Below are 18,670 nucleotides of genomic sequence, written 5' to 3' on the forward strand. Positions count from 1 at the left end.
TTAAATCAAGCCATAACCCAGAGAGAGGTTTTTCTAATTATCTTAAGCAACTAAATGGCCTCTCAAAAATCAAATGAGAGTGCCAGCAGCAGCAGCAGCAGCATCTTTATGCACACAGGCCTGCACTGATCACACTGATGCTGCTCCGACTCTAAGATCACTCAAACTCTGTAACTTTAGCTGCCTCTGCTTGGAGAAGAGTGGAGTCAAAGAGGGGACAAGTCTTTAGATTCGCTGAAGCAGTCTCTTGACTACCCTCAGAAGTTTCAATGCAATGAGCAGAAGCACTGTAAAGAAATCGGATTCTATTTAATGCTTAGAACAGTTGGAAGGATTTGGGGGCGTATGGAATAAAAGAGTGTTATGTGGTACTGTATAAAGGTTGCTGCAGGCTCTTTTATAGTGTGCAGATGGCGTAATGAACACTAGGTGAAAGGTACAGCAGCATACAAGGTGCAGCATGCAACACATTATTTTGAAATCCTTACTATCTGTAACTAACACCAATAGAAAAAACAATTACTCACTATTGGAATGTTTCATTGTACTTTGGGGACCAGTTGTTGTTCTTGGTCTTAGTGCTGAATTTGCGCTTCTTGTCAGCCAGATGGGGTCCCACGGCGTTGACCTCTACAAACGGCCGGAACATGGCATTGGTTTGCCAGATGAGGTTGTTGACTGCGACCACTGAGGAATGCAGAGAAAATAAGAATGAGCGTCATCCTAGATAAAGTTTAGAAGAAAGTGCAGAAAAAGAACACTATGCAAACACTGATGTTGAGAACTACTGGTCCATTTCTTTTCTTTTTTAACTTTGGAGCATTTTTATCTTTTTCCCACAGATGACTGGCTAAATGTAGAAAATGTTATATTGTGCAGAGATACTGTCAGAGGAAGTAAAACAGAACTTGATAGCAGAAACATTCCCGCTTATCTGGAAGGTTATTGGTAAACATCTTTGGATATCAGTGCTAGCAAATAAAAACTGCAAGAATTTATTTGAAGAAGATTTTAAAGAGGCATAACTCTACCATGAGGGAGAGACAGCGACACTTATTGGACGTGTCTCTGACTGACCACAGCACAGTTTCAGAAATGTAGAAAATCACTCACAGAAATTTTTAATAGAAACCTCCATATATGGTCAGTGTTGGGATTAACTGTAATGCCACTACTATTAACTAGTATCGTATTTAGTGACTTTGTAGATTTAATAACGCTGTTACAATCACTGACATTTAAAAGTGACTTGTTACTTTATGAAACAGCTGGGAACAAGCAGGCGAGGAGACGCTAACGTCAGCGCAGTAGCATCCAGGGAGAAAGAAAGTTGCGCGCAGTCAACAAACGCAGTCAGGTGATCATTCAGCCGTGAGCTGATACTGATATTATTTTTACCTGCTCCAGTTAATGTCTCAAGGATAATAGCAGTGAGTTTTAGGCTAGTCCCTGTGTAGGAAGGAAAACTTATCTCATAAGAACGAAACACCAAGCCAAACAACAACACACGTCTAGAGAACGCAGTGCTGAAGACATCGGAGACCCAGGTGTGGCTCATGTTAGCTCAGCAGACCAAGTAGGAGACACTCCATACAAACAGCCGGATTGATTTAAATCACTGCCTACTTTGACTTTACCAAATTAGCCACAGCCGCCCGACTATAGACTCTGTCAGTCTATAGGTAGGCATATTGTCAGCGACATGCTTCATATCAACTGTTGAATCTTTTGCCTTTAGAGATCTATTTAGTAAAATACCTTCAAATTCAAAATGACTACAGTGTTTTTTTAATGTGCGAGATGTCACAGCACAATTCTGCCACAACATCAGTAAATCATGTGAACATTAAAGGTCCCATATTATGCTTTTTCTGGTTTTATATGCTCTTTAGTGTGTTTTCCAAGTGTCCTGTGCATGTTTAGGCACATCTATTTGCAGAAATTCAAAGTCCGCGGAAACGCGGCTTCTCCTACGTCCTCATGTTAGCTGTAGCATTAGCTGCACGTAACGCTCGGTTCTAGCCCCTCTCGATAAAAAATTGTCAGTCCGACATCATTGTCAGTGTGAGATCACTGATCTAAGCCCATTGGCTCGTTGTGGCAAGCCCAGCAGCTCATGTCGCTCATTAACCTTTGTAGCACGCCCACGATATGCCGTAGCCTGCGGTAGCACAGTAGTGCTAAGGTGCTAATGTTTATGCTCCCCTCGGACAGAGCCAGTGGCTGCATTCCCAATATGGTAAAAGAGGCGGGACATTTCAGAGAACCGCGCTGAGCAACTGACCAATAACGACAGAGCGGATCGGCAGACCAATCAGAGCAGACTTGGCCCACGTGGGGTCTAACAGTGTGGGCTCAACAGAGTGTAGCTGACGGACTCAGAGTATAGAGGGAGCAAGGGGGAGCAGTTCATGAAAACAGACACTTTTTTCGGACTTTAGCTGTTGTGAACGTACAAAAGTAGGTACATAGATTAAATATACAAACCCCAAAAAGGGCAGAATATGGGCTCTTTAATACGAGGATTGAAGCTAACAGAGTAATGCTGAAGTTACTTTACCAACTAACTAGTTGCTTTTATAATGCAGTAACTCAGTTAGTAACTCAGTTACTTTTTGATAGTAGTAACTGGTAACTAGTCACTCATTATCAATAACGTGGCCAACATTTCATATGTAACCTGACTGGACATCACACAGTCATGTTATTGATCTGGGCTGATTTGGAGCTGTAACACCGCAGTTTTGGGGTATAAAGTAAATGAAGATCAACAAGTGTAGGATTATAAAAATTCACTTAAGTTATATAAAGTAATGACATCAGAATCAGCATAATTTCTTCTGCAAGAAGCAGAATAAAGTATTAAATAAGGAAATACATTGACACTAGCGGTTTAACTAAAATGGTACTCTGACCTGCTGGAGGACTTATTTTATTTCACCATGATTATCTTTACAAAAGCCCATGCCAACCAACAAACTAGCTATGGTTTTCTGTGTATTACCTTAAATTAAGCCTCAGTCTCTCTGATGCACATTTTCTTTTTTGTCTCCAAAGGTAGCACCAAAACCAAACAATCCTAATGATTTGTTCCCAGCGTCATTATTGCTCAGATGTGAAGAGCTGCAAGATCTATCTGATTCTTTTGCAGGTGTGATACAGTTGAATAGGAATAACAAGAAGCACGACTGAGTGGAGGGAAATCTCACCCTTCGCGCTGACTTTGTGCTCTCCGGTACCAGGGTGAGAGATGAGATTCACTTGCATTGACACCTCCCCCACCGACCCGTTGGATGACTGACCTGGACACACACCGAAAACAACAACAGGAGAATTGGAGAGAGGCATAAGGAAAATCACAGAGAATGGAGGAGTGGCAGGGATGGAGTGAAGGAGAGAAATAGAGAGATTAGAAAAAAAGCAAAGAAGAGAGAGTATGAAAGGACCCAATCCAAAACTGTTGGTGCAGCTTTTTTTTTTCTAGATGAGGAATCCAAATATTGATCCGAAGAGCAACACCTTGCTGTGTGTCAAAAAACTAAACACAAGGGGAGGAGACTTGACTTCACCCCAAGCAGTAAGCAAAGTGAGGGTTTCCTTTAGCTTGAGGCTAAACGAGAACAACAAGAAGGAAGAAAGAGAGCAACATGAAATAATCTGCCTGGTTTGAAGGCAAAGGAGGAGGCAGATGGTGCAAAGGGATCCAATAAATCAATAATTTTTAACACATTAAAACCATCAAACTGCTCCATCGACAGAAATACAAACAAAACATCAGATTTGACTGTGTGCAGACAAGCGGAGATAAAAACATTGCATCAGAAGGGAAGTACAGAGGGGACGACAGGAAACTAAAACACAGTGTCAAGGAGGAAATGCGCTTTTGGGCATCACACCCTGCACGGTTACGTCAGCACGACGGTTTCAATCACATAGAGACACGTTGTTGCCAGGAAACAATTTGAATTGATTGCTGACCATGTGTCTCATTTGCCTGCTGCAGGGCGTCCTGCCTCTAATCATCATGGCCTTGTGTTTCGCCCAAACGGGTACAAACAGATGTTGAACACTGGAAGGCAGCATGCCGGTGTGGTTAATGGATGGGCATGTTGATCCAATAGATAATCAATACGTGCCAAACATGTCGTGCCCATTATAGCTGGTAATGAAGAAACAAGCCCCCTGATTTATTGTAATGATGCCCTGAGAGGCAGGGGGAGGGACACCAAACACTTCTGCTGCACAATTAAGCCTTGGACTTTGGGGAAATTAACAGAGCAATGCCAGCGCACATTTAGTTCAGCTATAGGCAGGAAATAATGTAATACAAAATAAACAATTTAGCATTCTGGTTGGATTCAGAGGCAAGAAACTGCTAGCACCTTCATGAAATAATAAACATGCTTGCACACAGCAGAGAGAGTAATGGACAGCCTGTTGGACATGTAGGACTTGAGGGGTGAGTAAGATGGATGGTACATATTGAAGATAAAGGAGAGTAGAAATAGATAAAACAAAGGTGACGGTGAGAAGAGTCAGCACTTAGAATGGGGAAACAACAAAGAATATAACAGATGAGGGAGGAATGAATTACTGCAGGGTTGCAGCTAAGCTCACTGAAGGTTTCCACTGTGCTCTTTCACATAAAACCACGATTTTACACTTAACCCAAACAAAGAGACAAATAAACAGAAAGCTGTGAAGTATTCACATGTAATTACTGTCAAGGAAGATGCGTTTATTTGTTTTGATACTGTATTTCCATTGAAGCATATAACAGCTGTCCGACCTCAAAAATAAACAGGAAAAGACACTTGGCAGAAATAGACCAGAGCATGCAGTGGTCTAAATGTGTCACTGCCAGAGCACAGGGGGAGGTGATTAATGAAATGGTGTCCTATGTGCTTCATCAAGCGTCAGCACGTCCCCACTCTGTTTACTGACCTGATGCACATCAACCACCTCACTACATCCACTTATACACACCAAGTTGGACCACCTCAGATAGAGAGCGTCAACATGGTGTGAACTCAAGAGGGGGGAAGGGATGCTACGATGGAGAATGAGCAGAAATGCAACAAGCTTTCTGAAAATAGCACACAGTGGAATATTGTGCACCTAAGCCCATCTGCCAGTCAGTGAGAAAAAGAACACTGGTTGGGACTGCTGGCTGCCTGGCTGACTAGCTTTCTCCCATCACCATTCTGTTTCCTGCCGCACTGCCTATGTACCGTTCTACAAGGCTGAACACACTGAGGCAACCAGGAGCTTAAAGCTTCACTGCCCCACAGGACCAAATTCCTTCACGAAATCTCTCCGGACACATGATGTGTCCATCAGTGTGTAAATGATTTTTTCAAGTGGAGACGGATGGATGAGGCAACAGCACATTAAAGTGGGTCGCTGATGACGGAGAGAAAGATGAGAGAGGATGCACGATAGGGAATTTATACATTTACACTGAACATACTGTACATGTATAGATAGCTTTCTATGTATCAAACTTGTTGAATCAGTGCATTCATGTGGTTTTATTTAAAGAGAGAGAGAGAGAGAGCTGCTTCCAAGGTTATGGGCAGAAGGGTCCACAGAACATAACTTAGCACACGTGTGCTTTAGCACCTTTTAAAAGTACGAGAGGTGAATGAGTATAAGGAAAGCAGACTTATGGTATTCCTGCGGTGCAAAGTTAAATGACACAGAGGAATCCCTCTTTATTTCAAGTGTTTAACATGCAACTCACATTTAATTGTCGGCATGGGAAAAAAAAAAAAGGCTATGAAAAATAATTCAAAAATTCGTGGCACACTGAAAATAACTTAACTGTATTCTATTGTGAGTGAACAACGCGTTTCACCTGTAGCTTCCTCAGGTTAACCCAGCCACGTAAAGGCTGTGCCTGTTGGCCATTTACAAAAAAGCATGCTGTTAATGGCCTTGTCTTACACCTACCATGCCACCTACCATTATATTGAAATATTCATTTGTGAAGGTCTTTTTAGCTTTCTTAAGTCAAATAGAGGCGTCGGTGTGGTTACAAGCCTGTAGAAATGTTATGTAAAAATACATTATGAATTTAGTTTACTTCAATATGTTTACTACATTCACAGTGTGTGTGGAGGTGCTACTGTGCTGCACAAAAGCATCCACAATCTGTGCCTTTTCACGCCTTTCTACCCACTTTTACTAGCTACGCTTCTTTTAGAATCACTTGGTCAGTTCTTGCCTTTATAGCACATTGCTTTTATTTAGTCTCAGTCTCTGTACTGAAAAGTAATTGTGCCTGGCCTTATGGAGACAACTTACCTTGAGAGGTTTGGGTGCATATATATTTCTTGATCAAGGCATCTGTAGGTTGAGTGTAAAGGCTGAGAGCATATTTGAGGGACTTCATGTCAGGGCTTTTTTCCAGGAAGGTTTTCTTCAGCCCATTTCCTCCAGCATGGAAGTATTGCTGCAGGACAAAAAGATAGAGCATAGATTTACCATTTCCTGAGGTAGACTGAACTCTTGGAAAAAACTCTCAACATGGTAGCAACGTCTTGATTATATACACAAAAGTAGCTTATGGTGGGCTGAAAGACTAACCTTGGCTTACACTGACAGCGTGCATTTTACAAGGAGGAGCAAACACATACAGAGATCAGACAAGGGGCAGCACTAATAGCCACTTCTGTAGCTAATTAGTATGCATTTAAGTCTGAAACTCGGCTTGGATGGTTAATGCACATTTGTGTTGATAAGCCTGATAGCTGTGGACAGACAAGGCTTTGCTTTCTTTTTAGATGCTGTCACCACTCCCAAAAGTGGAAAGTGGGAGGATAACTACAGAAAGATCTTATTAAGAAAGGAAGCGTTGCTGGAAAAGATGTGAGGATGAATGGAAATGTCTTAACTCTTTTTAGCCTTTATGTTTCTTTGCTTTAAGTTGTTTAGGTTTGCTCTCCTGTGTAATAAATGACCAGATGTGATGAGTGTTGTTGGTGTGTTCGCTGATTTAGTTTATCATGCACGTTGGGTTAAGCAAGTGAAAAACACAAATCTTAAAACCCAGAGGCACTAGACAAAGAAAGTAGATACAAGATTGTTAACAGAAGCTAGGTTACATTTGAGTAATATAGAACGATGCCTCTATAGGGTGCTGATCTGATTTGCCATGTGACTTTGACTCAGCTCAGTAGGAGGCCCTATTTTCTGCTTCACTAACGACTTATGAGTCACAGAATTTGACCAACACGTGCTTCTCATGGACTATACATAATCTGGCACGAGGAGAGTGAGTCATGTGTAGAGTTTATCGAGAGACAGAGAGTAAATCACAGACTCTACATTCAAAATATCATTTTAAAACCATCTTTGATGGTTGATGAATAATGCACTCGAGATTACGCATAGGATAAGTAATGATAAAAATATTCTTTTTGTAAAATTAATTAGTGATAAAGATACAAAATGCAATTATGTAATGGGTTGACTGAAGCTAAACTTTATCAGACCATAATAATAAGAAAATCTACATAATAATCAAAAGAACCTAATATATGTACAAGTTCATACTTTTAGTGTATATTTAATTGTTTGTCTACATGTGTTGTACTTTGAGGTATTTTTAGGGTTATAACTGATTTAAATGTTGTGTTTAGGATTATGCTATTTGAAGAAAAATGTGAATTCTGTTAACCTTTTCATGGTGGCAACAAAACTAAATAATCATTAGGGTTTCAAGAGGGTCCTCGCTCACTCTGAGTGAGTGAGTGCTCGGGCCCTAACAAGGTCTGGGAAGTGTAGGAAGGTGTCGCCACATGGTTGAAGATCCTCAAAGTCTTACGCTGAGCTGTGATGCTTTATTCCATCTGGCAAAAAGAGCAGCCGACCCAGAATCACCTCACATGCTCAAAATACCCCCCTGCTTCTGGCCAAATTACCTGCTAGACTGGTATCTAACATGTCTTCTTCCTTGTCTTATTTCCTCTTTCCCTTCGTACTTTCCTTGTTCCGTTACTTCCTTGATTTTTACATTTTTTGCATGGTCATGTGTTGGTCTTCATGACATTAGTCTTTTCTTCGATTACAGTCCATGATTCATTTACTTCCATACAGGTACTTCCATACTGTTTCTACAAAGAGTATAATAACTATATCGGACTATTGGCATTATGGGTAAAATAGATGGATATTGTTCAATAGATTTTTGAAGAAAACTTGGCATCTTCTGTCAAATATGCAACATGTTACATCATACTTCAAATAATGAAGCTGGATTTGTTGGGAGTGTAACAGCTGCATTTCATCCACAATCACTCAGAGGCCAGAGTTCAAAGAAAGGAACAAATGGTGCATTGTTGGCAATAAACTAAATGGACTACATACAATGTTGGTCATATAGCATTCCTCTGTGGATCAGTCCATTTATACATTGTCCTTTCCATTAGTTTCTACAGGTTCAAAGTTCAGTCTGGATAAAAAAAAAAAAACACATAGATTTGCTTTGTTATTTCCATACACAGTTTTGTATGGCTTATTTCCTAAATGGACTTGATAATCCTTGCTTGTGCAAATCTGAAGGCCTGTTGGCTTTACTGCCTTTGGTGTTTTTTTTTTTATGTATCTCTCCTATTTTGTCGCTGTTGTTCCTGCTGTATGAAAATTACAACACAACTAACCATCTGCAACTGTCTGCATAGTGTTTCTTTATCGGTTGGTCTAACTCTCCAGAGGAATTACTGAACTGTGTTAATTGACTGTTCTCATTGGAATACTGATGAAAAGAGTTCCAGTGACATGATTGATCAAAACCTGCAGGTAGTTTCCTTGGAGACGGCAGAATCAATTAGTTTTCTCAGCACTTTATGATGCAGTGTTCCCCCAGTGGCACCTCACCATAACTCTCCTCTTGTCCCTGTAGAACTGAGGCTCGGTCTTGAAATTGTCCCATATCCCTTTACAACAAACAGTCGCAGTAAATTAACAGTGCTGCATTTCACACTTTCTTCTGCTGAGAGGCTTTGGGCATCTTTCCATATTCCTGATTATGAATTATCCTTAGATGGTTCTAAACTGGCATTGAGTAATGTGCTTTTAAAGCTTTTAAAAAAATGTTTTTCTTCTCCCAACTACTTAGTGTCTCATCAGGAAACATCAGGGAACAATTCTGCAGTTTGAAGAATATTTCTCTGCATATACAGTCTCCATATATGGTCCACAACATGAAATAAAATATACATATGGGGAATATTTTTCCCTTAAGGGTTAAAGCTGTACTGTAAATGCTCCTTTTCCTATATGTGAATATCTGGCATAAACATTTCTGCTCTCCCTTTTAGCTTACCCCATACATATGCTTGGACATCTGCTTTCATCAGCCCATATGCTGTAAATAGAAGATAACATTTCTTCCCATAAACTCTCAAAGCTCATGAGGTGAGCCACAACCTGCCAGTTAACAGTGAGTTTGATTTTTGATCCTTAATCGCTTTTACCGGACACCCCGAGGTTACATCACTAGGGCCATAAACACACATCAGACTGCTGGAAATGTCAGAATTCAGAAGGCTCATTATTGGACGGCCCCTGGCAATGCCCCAAGATGAGAAACTCTTGGGAACAAATCAACATCTGTGAAAAGGGATTAGAAGGGACAATTTTGAATTCTCTCCCAGGTTATATGTATGGATGACCCATCAATAGTAAAAGACTGGAAATGCAGAACTGATCCAAATGGCCAAAATGGTGTATAGACATATTTTATTGACGGGGTGGAGAGAGACAGAAGCCCCCTCTTACAGGGAGTCATTCAAAGAATTTGAAAGGTTGGCCTCATATGTAATAAGAAAAAGGCTATGAAATTGTAAACAAAACAAAAACAGTGTTTGTAAATCACAATTCTTATTCAAGCTGATTTGCCTAACTGTGCTCTACTGTGCCTTATGTATGTATGTTAGTTTGCTTTTCAAAGGTTACGTTTAGCAATCCAGGTGACTCTTAAAGTAGAGTCAACAATATGATGGACACAAAACTCACCTTGATGGTGGGAAGCACGAGGTCCATGGCTGCACATTGTCGTGGAGTCAGACTTCTGGCTTCCTCTCGAATGACATGTTCCTGAAAGGAAATCAAATTTTGTCAAACAGGAACATGATAGTTTTAGATGCCTAATAAATGTAATGACACCTTTCTAGAAGAATAGAAATGACCCTCAGTGGTCCAAGATTAACTGATGATAAAATACTATCAGTTGGTTTCTTTAAAAACTGCAGTGGCTGAAACATCTTTCCCTTATAAGGCATAGACAAACTGCAGTGCTGAAAACAGCTTAGAAAAAAATGAAATAACCGGTGTAAACAGGGCGGCAAACATTGAGTACACAAGTTTGCGGACTTCTACATGAGCTTTATGTGGGTTACTGAGACTAAATCAACACGTTCACAAAATAAGAGGGATGAGCAGCACTGTAAAAAAATCTACATCCTGTGCCTTAAAATTAGATTCAGCGATGAAACATACATTTACATATTTTAGATTCAGAATGTGATACAGATTTTATCTTCAATGAGTCTGTTCTACACAGATTGTAAAGAGCTGGGGTTGGACTTCAAAACAGCCACTTCAATCGACACCTGCAGTAAGACATTGTCTGTTTGGAAGCCATGATTACACTGAGCCCACTTGATTTGTATTGACTCAGTTCCAGTTCATCTGTCCATGCCACAAAAACAATGTCATGGTGAGCCTCAAACAACTAAAGCCTGCAAGCTGGAAGAAATATTTCTCTCTGGTGATGGATACAAATGGATTCTATGTTGGTTATCTGATTAAAAAAAGACCCCTTCTTTAGATTGATAACACAATATTGTTCAATAGAATTATGGCCTTTATTCCTAACAATATAACGATATCTTCCGCTGAAAAAACACGTGTTAAGGCAAACAAGTCCATCCTAGATATGTGAATGGGATTTGTGCTGGTCAAGGGATGGGATGGTCAGACCTGCTCATGCAAACTGCGTTTTTTAGGGAAAAAAAAAATGAGCCTAAGGTGACTCAGGCCCATTAATCCGAGCCATTTTGAGTGGTCACAGGTCGTAGCATTAAGGCTACATAGAAATGTTAGTCCCTTTCTAAAATGTTATATTTAACTAGTAGATCATGTTACTAATTAACCAACTATGATAGTCAAATTGATTTGAGCTATAAACACACACATCCGAGAAAAGTATTTCAGTAAAGTGATCTGAAGATTATGAGTCGTAATGGCAAGTGGATAATAAACGAAATCAATTATTTGGGATGAGACATTCACACATACAATAGCCAGAAGTTCCCTCAAATAATCCCCCACACAACACAATGTAATAACACACCAACATAAAAACACACATATACATTCACTTAGCATCCCCATAGGACTAAGAGCTAAAGTACGCCTCTGAGGTACTGTCATACCACAGTTGTAAGTGAAACCACAGAATAATTGATCCATTCCAGTGCCTCTCTAACTCAGGGCTGGAAAGATTAAACATCCTCTGCTATTAGACAACAGTCTGGCTAGAGCTTCACTGAGTTACACTGCACTACTCTGCAATGCAATGCAAAAGGCTTTGGTAGTAGTAAAAGATGCACTCTTATGACAAAATCCATCCACCCAAATCTTTATATAAAGTACTCTATTAGGCTCTCACTGATATATGTATTGGTATATTTTCATCCATACTACATGTAGTTTAAATGATGTGAGAAACAATGAACATCTGTTTTATATTTACAGTACAATGTTTTTTTAGTACTGATTGTATTCAAATATCTGAATATCTGCCTAACTTAAAAAAGGCTTTTAAAGATATGTTCACGGGGTCTGTAGTGAGTTTCATATGATGCATTACATCTAAGTATATCTGTATTATGTAAAATAGACAATACAGAACATAATCCATGTTGACTAAGTACAGATGTCAGTGTGTGTGTAGGCATTATGCATGTTTTACTGAGATGACAACACGCCTGTTAAGCTCAGTGAAATCCCTTTGGACTCAGACATTATAGGCTTCTGACAGTATAGGTTTTGTGAGCAGAGATTAGCAGCGCCTACCTAAAATTTACCACAACATTACCTTGAGTTTTGACAGCTGTCCCAAGTCCTTGGCAGCATTAAATATCATCTGAGCTCCTTGCTGTTGGACAGACACATCATGTTAGTCAAAAGGAAAAAATAACCAACAACAAAAAAATTTAAATTTCCAAAAAGATGAAATTGTAAAAGGATTCTACAAAGAAAACTAAGCAACAGGAGATGACATCGTAAATAATCTTTACTGTAATTGTGTCTTTAAGCTGCAGTTTTTTTTAGGAAACTCCAAATGACAGGGGATGGAAAATGATTGAGAACTGTGTTACATGATCAAATTAAACTACACTTTTATGCCTCCCTCGACAAAAAAAAATTATATATATATATATATATATACACATATATATATATATATATATATATATATATATATTCTTATGTAAAATGTTTATGTAAAACATCATTCTGCTTCTTTCTCTCTTAAGGATTAACAGTCTCAAAACATTCACACCACGTGTGTGTGAGGATTTAGGGATGCCATGTTGTTTCATCTCCTGTACAGTAATTTGTGCGTTGTGAGGGAGCAGGAGAGAGAGAGAGAGAGAGAGAGAGAGAGAGAGAGAGAGAGAGTTGAACAGATGGAGGGAATGAGAGAGAAACAGGTGGAGAAGAGGAGGGTGGTGTAGGGCAGTCCAAAAGATGAAAAGAGTAACAGAAAAGGGAAAGGGACAGATAATTAATCAAACTCACACTCTGGTCATTCAGTGGAGGCAGAACAATTGTTCTCTCGATGGTATTCAGCACAATTTTCCAAAGCTCTTTGAGGACTCGTTTCAGCACAGTCTTCTCACAAATCTTGGCAAATAACATCAAACTGCAAAGCAGCAAAAGAAGAACATACGTCAGGTCAACAGTCAAACGCAAGCGTCTCAAGGTGAGCCAACCCAACCAGAGGCTCCAATTTATGGTGCCTTAACAAATACCATGATTAAATACAGAAAAACACCTGTGATTCATAGAATGAATGCAGCAGCTTTATACTTTAATCTCAGCCCATTGTGCGAGCGGGGTCTCAGAGACAGGAGGAAGGATTTGGTATTTCCATATCATTAAGAGGATTCCCTTTAATACCACATTGGCCTGAATGTTTCTTTGACAAATGGTGGAGAGCAATTCCCATAGCTCAGCTGAACCATAATATCATCTTTTCAGTTCTCCAAGAATGCCTCAGAAGTAAAAAAACAAAACAAAAAAAACAGTCTCTAGGTTACACGAATCGACATTCACAGCAAACACAGGGCTATTCCTTCCCCAAATAAATGCATTAAATATAAAAACAATAATAAAACTGCTGCTTTGTCATGTTGGGAATTTCTCTCGTATTTATTTCAAACTTGAACTAGGACGAGAAGTGGAAATGAAATCAAACACAAAAATGTTTGGCTCTGTATAAAGCAGCTTACTTTCCCATTCATAAAGCTACCTTATATTTCACAGGGCTAAAACAACCCTGAGATATAAATTAGAATGAGTGCAATCTATGAACATCTTCTAATGAGAAAAGTTAGAGAAACTGATGTTTTATGTTGCATTCATTATATTGAGAACAATAGTTGCAACTGAACTTTCGTAGGTAAATAAATATGCTATTGAGCCTCCAATGAAACCTCGCTTCCCCTCTGTGTGTAACACCTGTTAATTTAACTCAAATAATTACCGGTACACCTTGAGAATTGGATAAATACAAGAGCTCTCTGTATGAATGGACCAGGGATAGGAAGTAATGCAGGACTAGCTTTAGTTGATAAAGCAAGGTCTTGTGCTCGAATCGGATATTCGTGGCTATCTCTACGAAACCCAATATAGCGGCGAGGCAGCTGCCGACAAGCGGGTGTTATGCCTCGGCTGCTGTGAGGACGAGGAGCCTGATTCACAAAATTTTGATATACCAGTAACCAACATGAATTTAGCATCAGTAAAGCAGTATGTGCAAAGACAGTGACGAGTGCTAATAATGGTTAAGTGATGCTGTTCCTGTCCCATCTGCCTTTTGTTAAAATAAACCCTTGCAGGTGAAATCCACTTCAGACATTAGAAGAAGTTTTGACCTTAAGACCAAACCTCTCACCTTGATGGTAATGGACCAGCTAAGCCTATTGACTCTTAAAATGGTATGAATTTCAATGGGATGGCCATTATTATAGAAAGGTCAACCACTGTCCAAAAAAAAAGAATGTTTAATTCTGACCTTGCGTTCAGTTTATACCCACTTTTTATCCAGAAGGTCCATAAGAGGCCGGAGGACGGACTCAGCGTCCATGGCAGCGTTGCTTCCTTTGGCCGGGCCTTTCATCTGAACCAGCTCCTGGTTCATCTGCTTCACACAGTCCTCGATCACAGGTTTGAAACTGTTGAATGACATAAAGTCCTTTAAATGCTTTGTTCCTGGTTGCATTTTTGAGGCAAAAAGGCAAGTTTAAGGCGGTGCAAGCTCACTCATGCTTCTCCTGTTAGATTATTGAAAAGTTGTTCAGAGCAAGACGCTGAAATGTTTAACAACTTACTGCAGTCACTGAGCATAGAGCACAGCCCAGGCTTGAGTCAATTATAATCTGAGCAAAATACATGTCTGTCAATAATTCAGAAGTCTTGTGATTCAAGCTCCCTAACAGAACGAGTAGAGAAGTTTACCTTAATGAAAATGATCTCATACAAACACATGCACATATACACACGGTCAGTCACATTCATGCTTACCTGGAGCCAAACACTCCACTGAGTTCATCCAGCACGGTGTTGAGTTTATTCTGCAGCTCTTTTAGCAGTTCACTGGCCTCTGCATCCAGCTGTCAGATGGAGACAGACAGTTACTACATCATTACACTCCATACAAAAGCCCACATTGACTCATTCTCTGCCTCAACTGGGGTGGGTGTGTTAAGGGGGGGAAGACGACAGGTCCAGAGGAGAGGTAACCTGCCTCGCTTGTGGCCTCCCACTCGTTCTGCCTGCCATCTGTGCCGAGCCAAACTCTGAATACAAATGGACGGCTCACCTTCGAGCGCTGTAATGATGACTGCTTGCCGAGTCATGAGACATGATGTCAGCAAAGGAGCAGCCAGCTAGGGGGGGGGTCTCTCAAAAGAGAACATTTCTGTGCAGCACTTCACAAGTTACAGAAGACAGGGTATGCTGTCAGGCAGCTGTGACACTGTAACATCTCAGGGGAATAACGCTTACCGTCATTTATACATAAAACCAAGTTTCTACAGCTGTTCTGACTCAAGGACTGCAATCTTCTGAGTGACTTTTATGTTCAGGGAGGAAGTTATTGATGCAGTGGAATAGTTCCGTTTTCTTTGTTTAACTGCAAAATTCACTCGATTTTGCAACTTTTTCAAAATAGTTTACATTTCAGGGAATGCTGGTTAGCCACTGTAGAGTAATATCAGTGTCCATACTCTGCTAAAAGACTCATAAATTAAGAGTTAAGGTGCCTTAATATCACAGAATAAAATAGTGCATTACTGATTAAAGGGAGAATTGTGTAACATTACAGTATTTACAGAATTATATATTAACCAACTAGACCTGACCCTCTTTTTTTAAACAATTTTAAAACTAACCATACGAAAAAAAATTCTTCAGAATCGATTCACAGTATGTATGAGCCCATGCATGGCATGTGTTGGGTAGCTGCAGCTTCTTCTTAAATGCATGTGCATGTGATGGTTGCGCAAATGTTTGTGTGTGTCTGTGGTTTTTGGCAGAGCCTCAATAAAATGCATGAGTAGATATCATGTAACTGTGCAGTACTGCACATTTTAGTCTGTTTGTGTGAAAGTCACTGCATGTATCAGTATATCTGTTAGCCTGTGTTGTATAAATGTGTAATATTGATGTAAAGGATGGAGTGGAGAACGCAAGTCTCTGAGGCTCAGTGCCTGAGATGAATGTGTGAGGCCAGGCACCGCATCACATGCAGAACAGATCGTCACATTAGGCCTGATAAGCTTAGCCATGGAGCAGCTCATCTCACACATTCTAATGGTGGATGGCTCAGCTGGGAAGCGGATGTGTAAACCAAACCTTTTATAGACATTTTTATTTCACCACATGCCTCTATCTGAAGCACGGACGGAAAATATTTATATTTATGTGCATATATGTTCCCATGCACACATGGTCATACCGTTGTCATATCATAAAATGTATTTCTGTCACAGAGAAAATTACCAAGACGTTGGAAGTGTATATTTACTATTTAAGGAACATAAAAAAGTGTTTTTAAGTGATAGCAGATAAAAACTGTAGGCCATAGTAAATAATCAGCTATTGGCCTGAGGAAAGTCTCAGACTGGCCCTTTTATCTGCAGCCTTGTAGTCACTGGAATTGAGATATTCTTTTGTTTTCTTTTTTTTTCCAAGAACACCAAATTGATGAAAATACAGGAGGAGAAATCCCCCAGCTGTTAGATAAACCAAGACACCTGTCACCTCCTGAGGGGAGAAATTTCCTTTCTTACTCTGTGTGGTTTCTGGTGCTCTAGTCAAATGTCAACCTAAAGAACCGCAATTCTGTCAGAAAGGCCTCTGTTCAAGTCAAGACAAGTCAATTATTTCCAATAGTGTCAAATCACAAGTTACCCTATGACAATTCCATATAGAGTCAATCTTGATCATACGCTTCTCTTTGAAAATATAAAGGGTGCCAAAGGTATTTGAATTGCTAAGTGAAGCAGTCCTATAGTCTGAAAAGATCAGAGATTTGTCTTATGAAATGACAGATTAAGGATGAGATCTTGGATAAGTAGGGAACAGGATATACTATCAATAATAAGAAGACTATCATACTATCAATTAAAACAAGAGTAATTTATGTTGATAGATTTTTAAGGTACTATGAATAGATCTGCCATCTTTTGTTCTTCAGTTACACTTTTATAAACGTATTCTAATGTCAATATTTCACCAAGTTATTGGAAATGTTTTTACCATGGGATTAATTTAATACCAAAAGGAAATATTCATTTTGGAATCTATGGAGCATCTGACTCCTCTGTGGTGGTTGTTTAACTTGACACTGACAGACATCAGGACTCCTCTAGAGTATACAAACTCTCCCCTGGCTGACAGCCTATCAACAGCAGCCCAGCTCTGTCTCCCTGTTTCAACAAACAATATCTGTTCACTAGCAGGTTGTTTTTCCAAATCATAGTTTGTCCTAAATGGTGCCAAGTAAATAAAGGTTTAACAAACCACCATCTCCAAAGGGAGAAAACCAAATAAGCAAATAGTGTGCCACTCAAAACAAAGCCTGATAACAATCTGGGGAGATCAGGACATGATGAGTCCATAAATGTGGCTACTGTAAGAGATTATTGCTAATCTCTGATATTGGTATTTCTATGATAACAGTTCTTGGTAATTGGCTCTCCGGGAGTTAATTCGTGATAGGGAGCTATTCTGTAATGAATATGTCACTGAGGCAAACAATGGAAAACTTTCACCAGAGCTACACATTGGCTATATGAAAAGTGTTCAGGAGAAATTACATGAAGTCCTTAAAGATCAACTAAACTGCCAATTTAACATGAGTTTACATGAATTTACTTTGTGAAAGAAATAAAGACTTCTGGTTTCATTAGTCTTCAGGGGACTCCTGGAGGAGGCCGGTCTGGGAGTGCAATAGGTCTAGAGCTACTAACGATGAAATCGTTGCAGAACCTTGTCTGATGGCACAGCTGGAGAGATTTGTAAGTTTTTGAGAAGCTCATTAAACAAAGCGGGAAATCCTGTCTAAAGCTTTTTGTGGCTGCAGCCTGGGGAAAAGATAGAAATGATCAAAACCACAGCCCACACCCCAACTTTGAGACTTTGAATCCACGCTTTGCGTCGGGGAAAAGAGCGGGGACAACAAACCAAAATAAAAATACAATTTCTAATTTAGCCATGAAAAGAGACATGGCAGACAGAAAAATAGCAAGCTAAAAATAAAGATGAGATCGGGTGGGTTGAGCCACTATCCCCAGAGCACCAGGGATGGTGAGCTTGAGCAGCCTGTCCAGAGGCGTGATGGGTAATTCAGATTCCGTATGCTCTGTGGCACATGCTGCTGGAGGGGTTTGGCGTAGGGGTGAGAAGCGTAGGAGCGTGAGGGGTGGAGGGGAGCCACAGGGGGGAGGGGCGTGCTTTTTTTGTACTATTGGGTAAATGGTGGGAAGGGGTGTTGACGAGTCCTATTGCACAGACCTTACAGAAGGACACAACCCCCTCCTCCTGGAGACAGAGAGAGAGAGCACAGAAAGGAAACGGGGGGGAAACAGAAGACACGACGACAGGAGACAAAATGCAAGGCAAGACAGGTGTTAGATACTGGAGAGAAACATGCAAGTAAGTCACGAGAAGCAGTTGTGGCTGCTTCTCAGGTTAGACTGACAGACTCAAAGGTAGAGAGAAAAATATTTAACTATGTTTTAAACCAAACACACAAATCTAAAGGGTTTCAACTCAATATCTACAAAAAGGGGCAACACACAGGGGGGGTTATTGGTGGGGAAATAGTGATGGTGAAGGAAGAAGTTATTGAGGAACTGTAGTAGAAAAG

General features: G+C 40.1%; 1 protein-coding gene across 2 annotated transcripts in view; it reads right to left on the reverse strand.

Moving 5' to 3' along the window:
- The window catches only part of LOC109991172 (protein unc-13 homolog C), a 101,437-nt gene that overhangs the window by 3,415 nt on the left and 79,352 nt on the right, over positions 1-18,670 (reverse strand). The window contains exons 24-32 of one of the 2 annotated variants that reach the window (XM_065953031.1): positions 18,316-18,342; positions 14,821-14,909; positions 14,334-14,471; positions 12,814-12,937; positions 12,107-12,166; positions 10,021-10,101; positions 6,307-6,454; positions 3,210-3,302; positions 528-687 (exon numbers count right to left, since the gene is read on the reverse strand). In XM_065953031.1, coding sequence (XP_065809103.1) covers positions 528-687; positions 3,210-3,302; positions 6,307-6,454; positions 10,021-10,101; positions 12,107-12,166; positions 12,814-12,937; positions 14,334-14,471; positions 14,821-14,909; positions 18,316-18,342 — 920 coding nt within the window. The remainder of the gene's footprint in view (positions 1-527; positions 688-3,209; positions 3,303-6,306; positions 6,455-10,020; positions 10,102-12,106; positions 12,167-12,813; positions 12,938-14,333; positions 14,472-14,820; positions 14,910-18,315; positions 18,343-18,670) is intronic. The other variant, XM_065953032.1, reaches the window with a different exon arrangement.

This window comes from Labrus bergylta, chromosome 3 (assembly GCF_963930695.1).
Source record: "Labrus bergylta chromosome 3, fLabBer1.1, whole genome shotgun sequence".
NCBI lineage: Eukaryota > Metazoa > Chordata > Actinopteri > Labriformes > Labridae > Labrus > Labrus bergylta.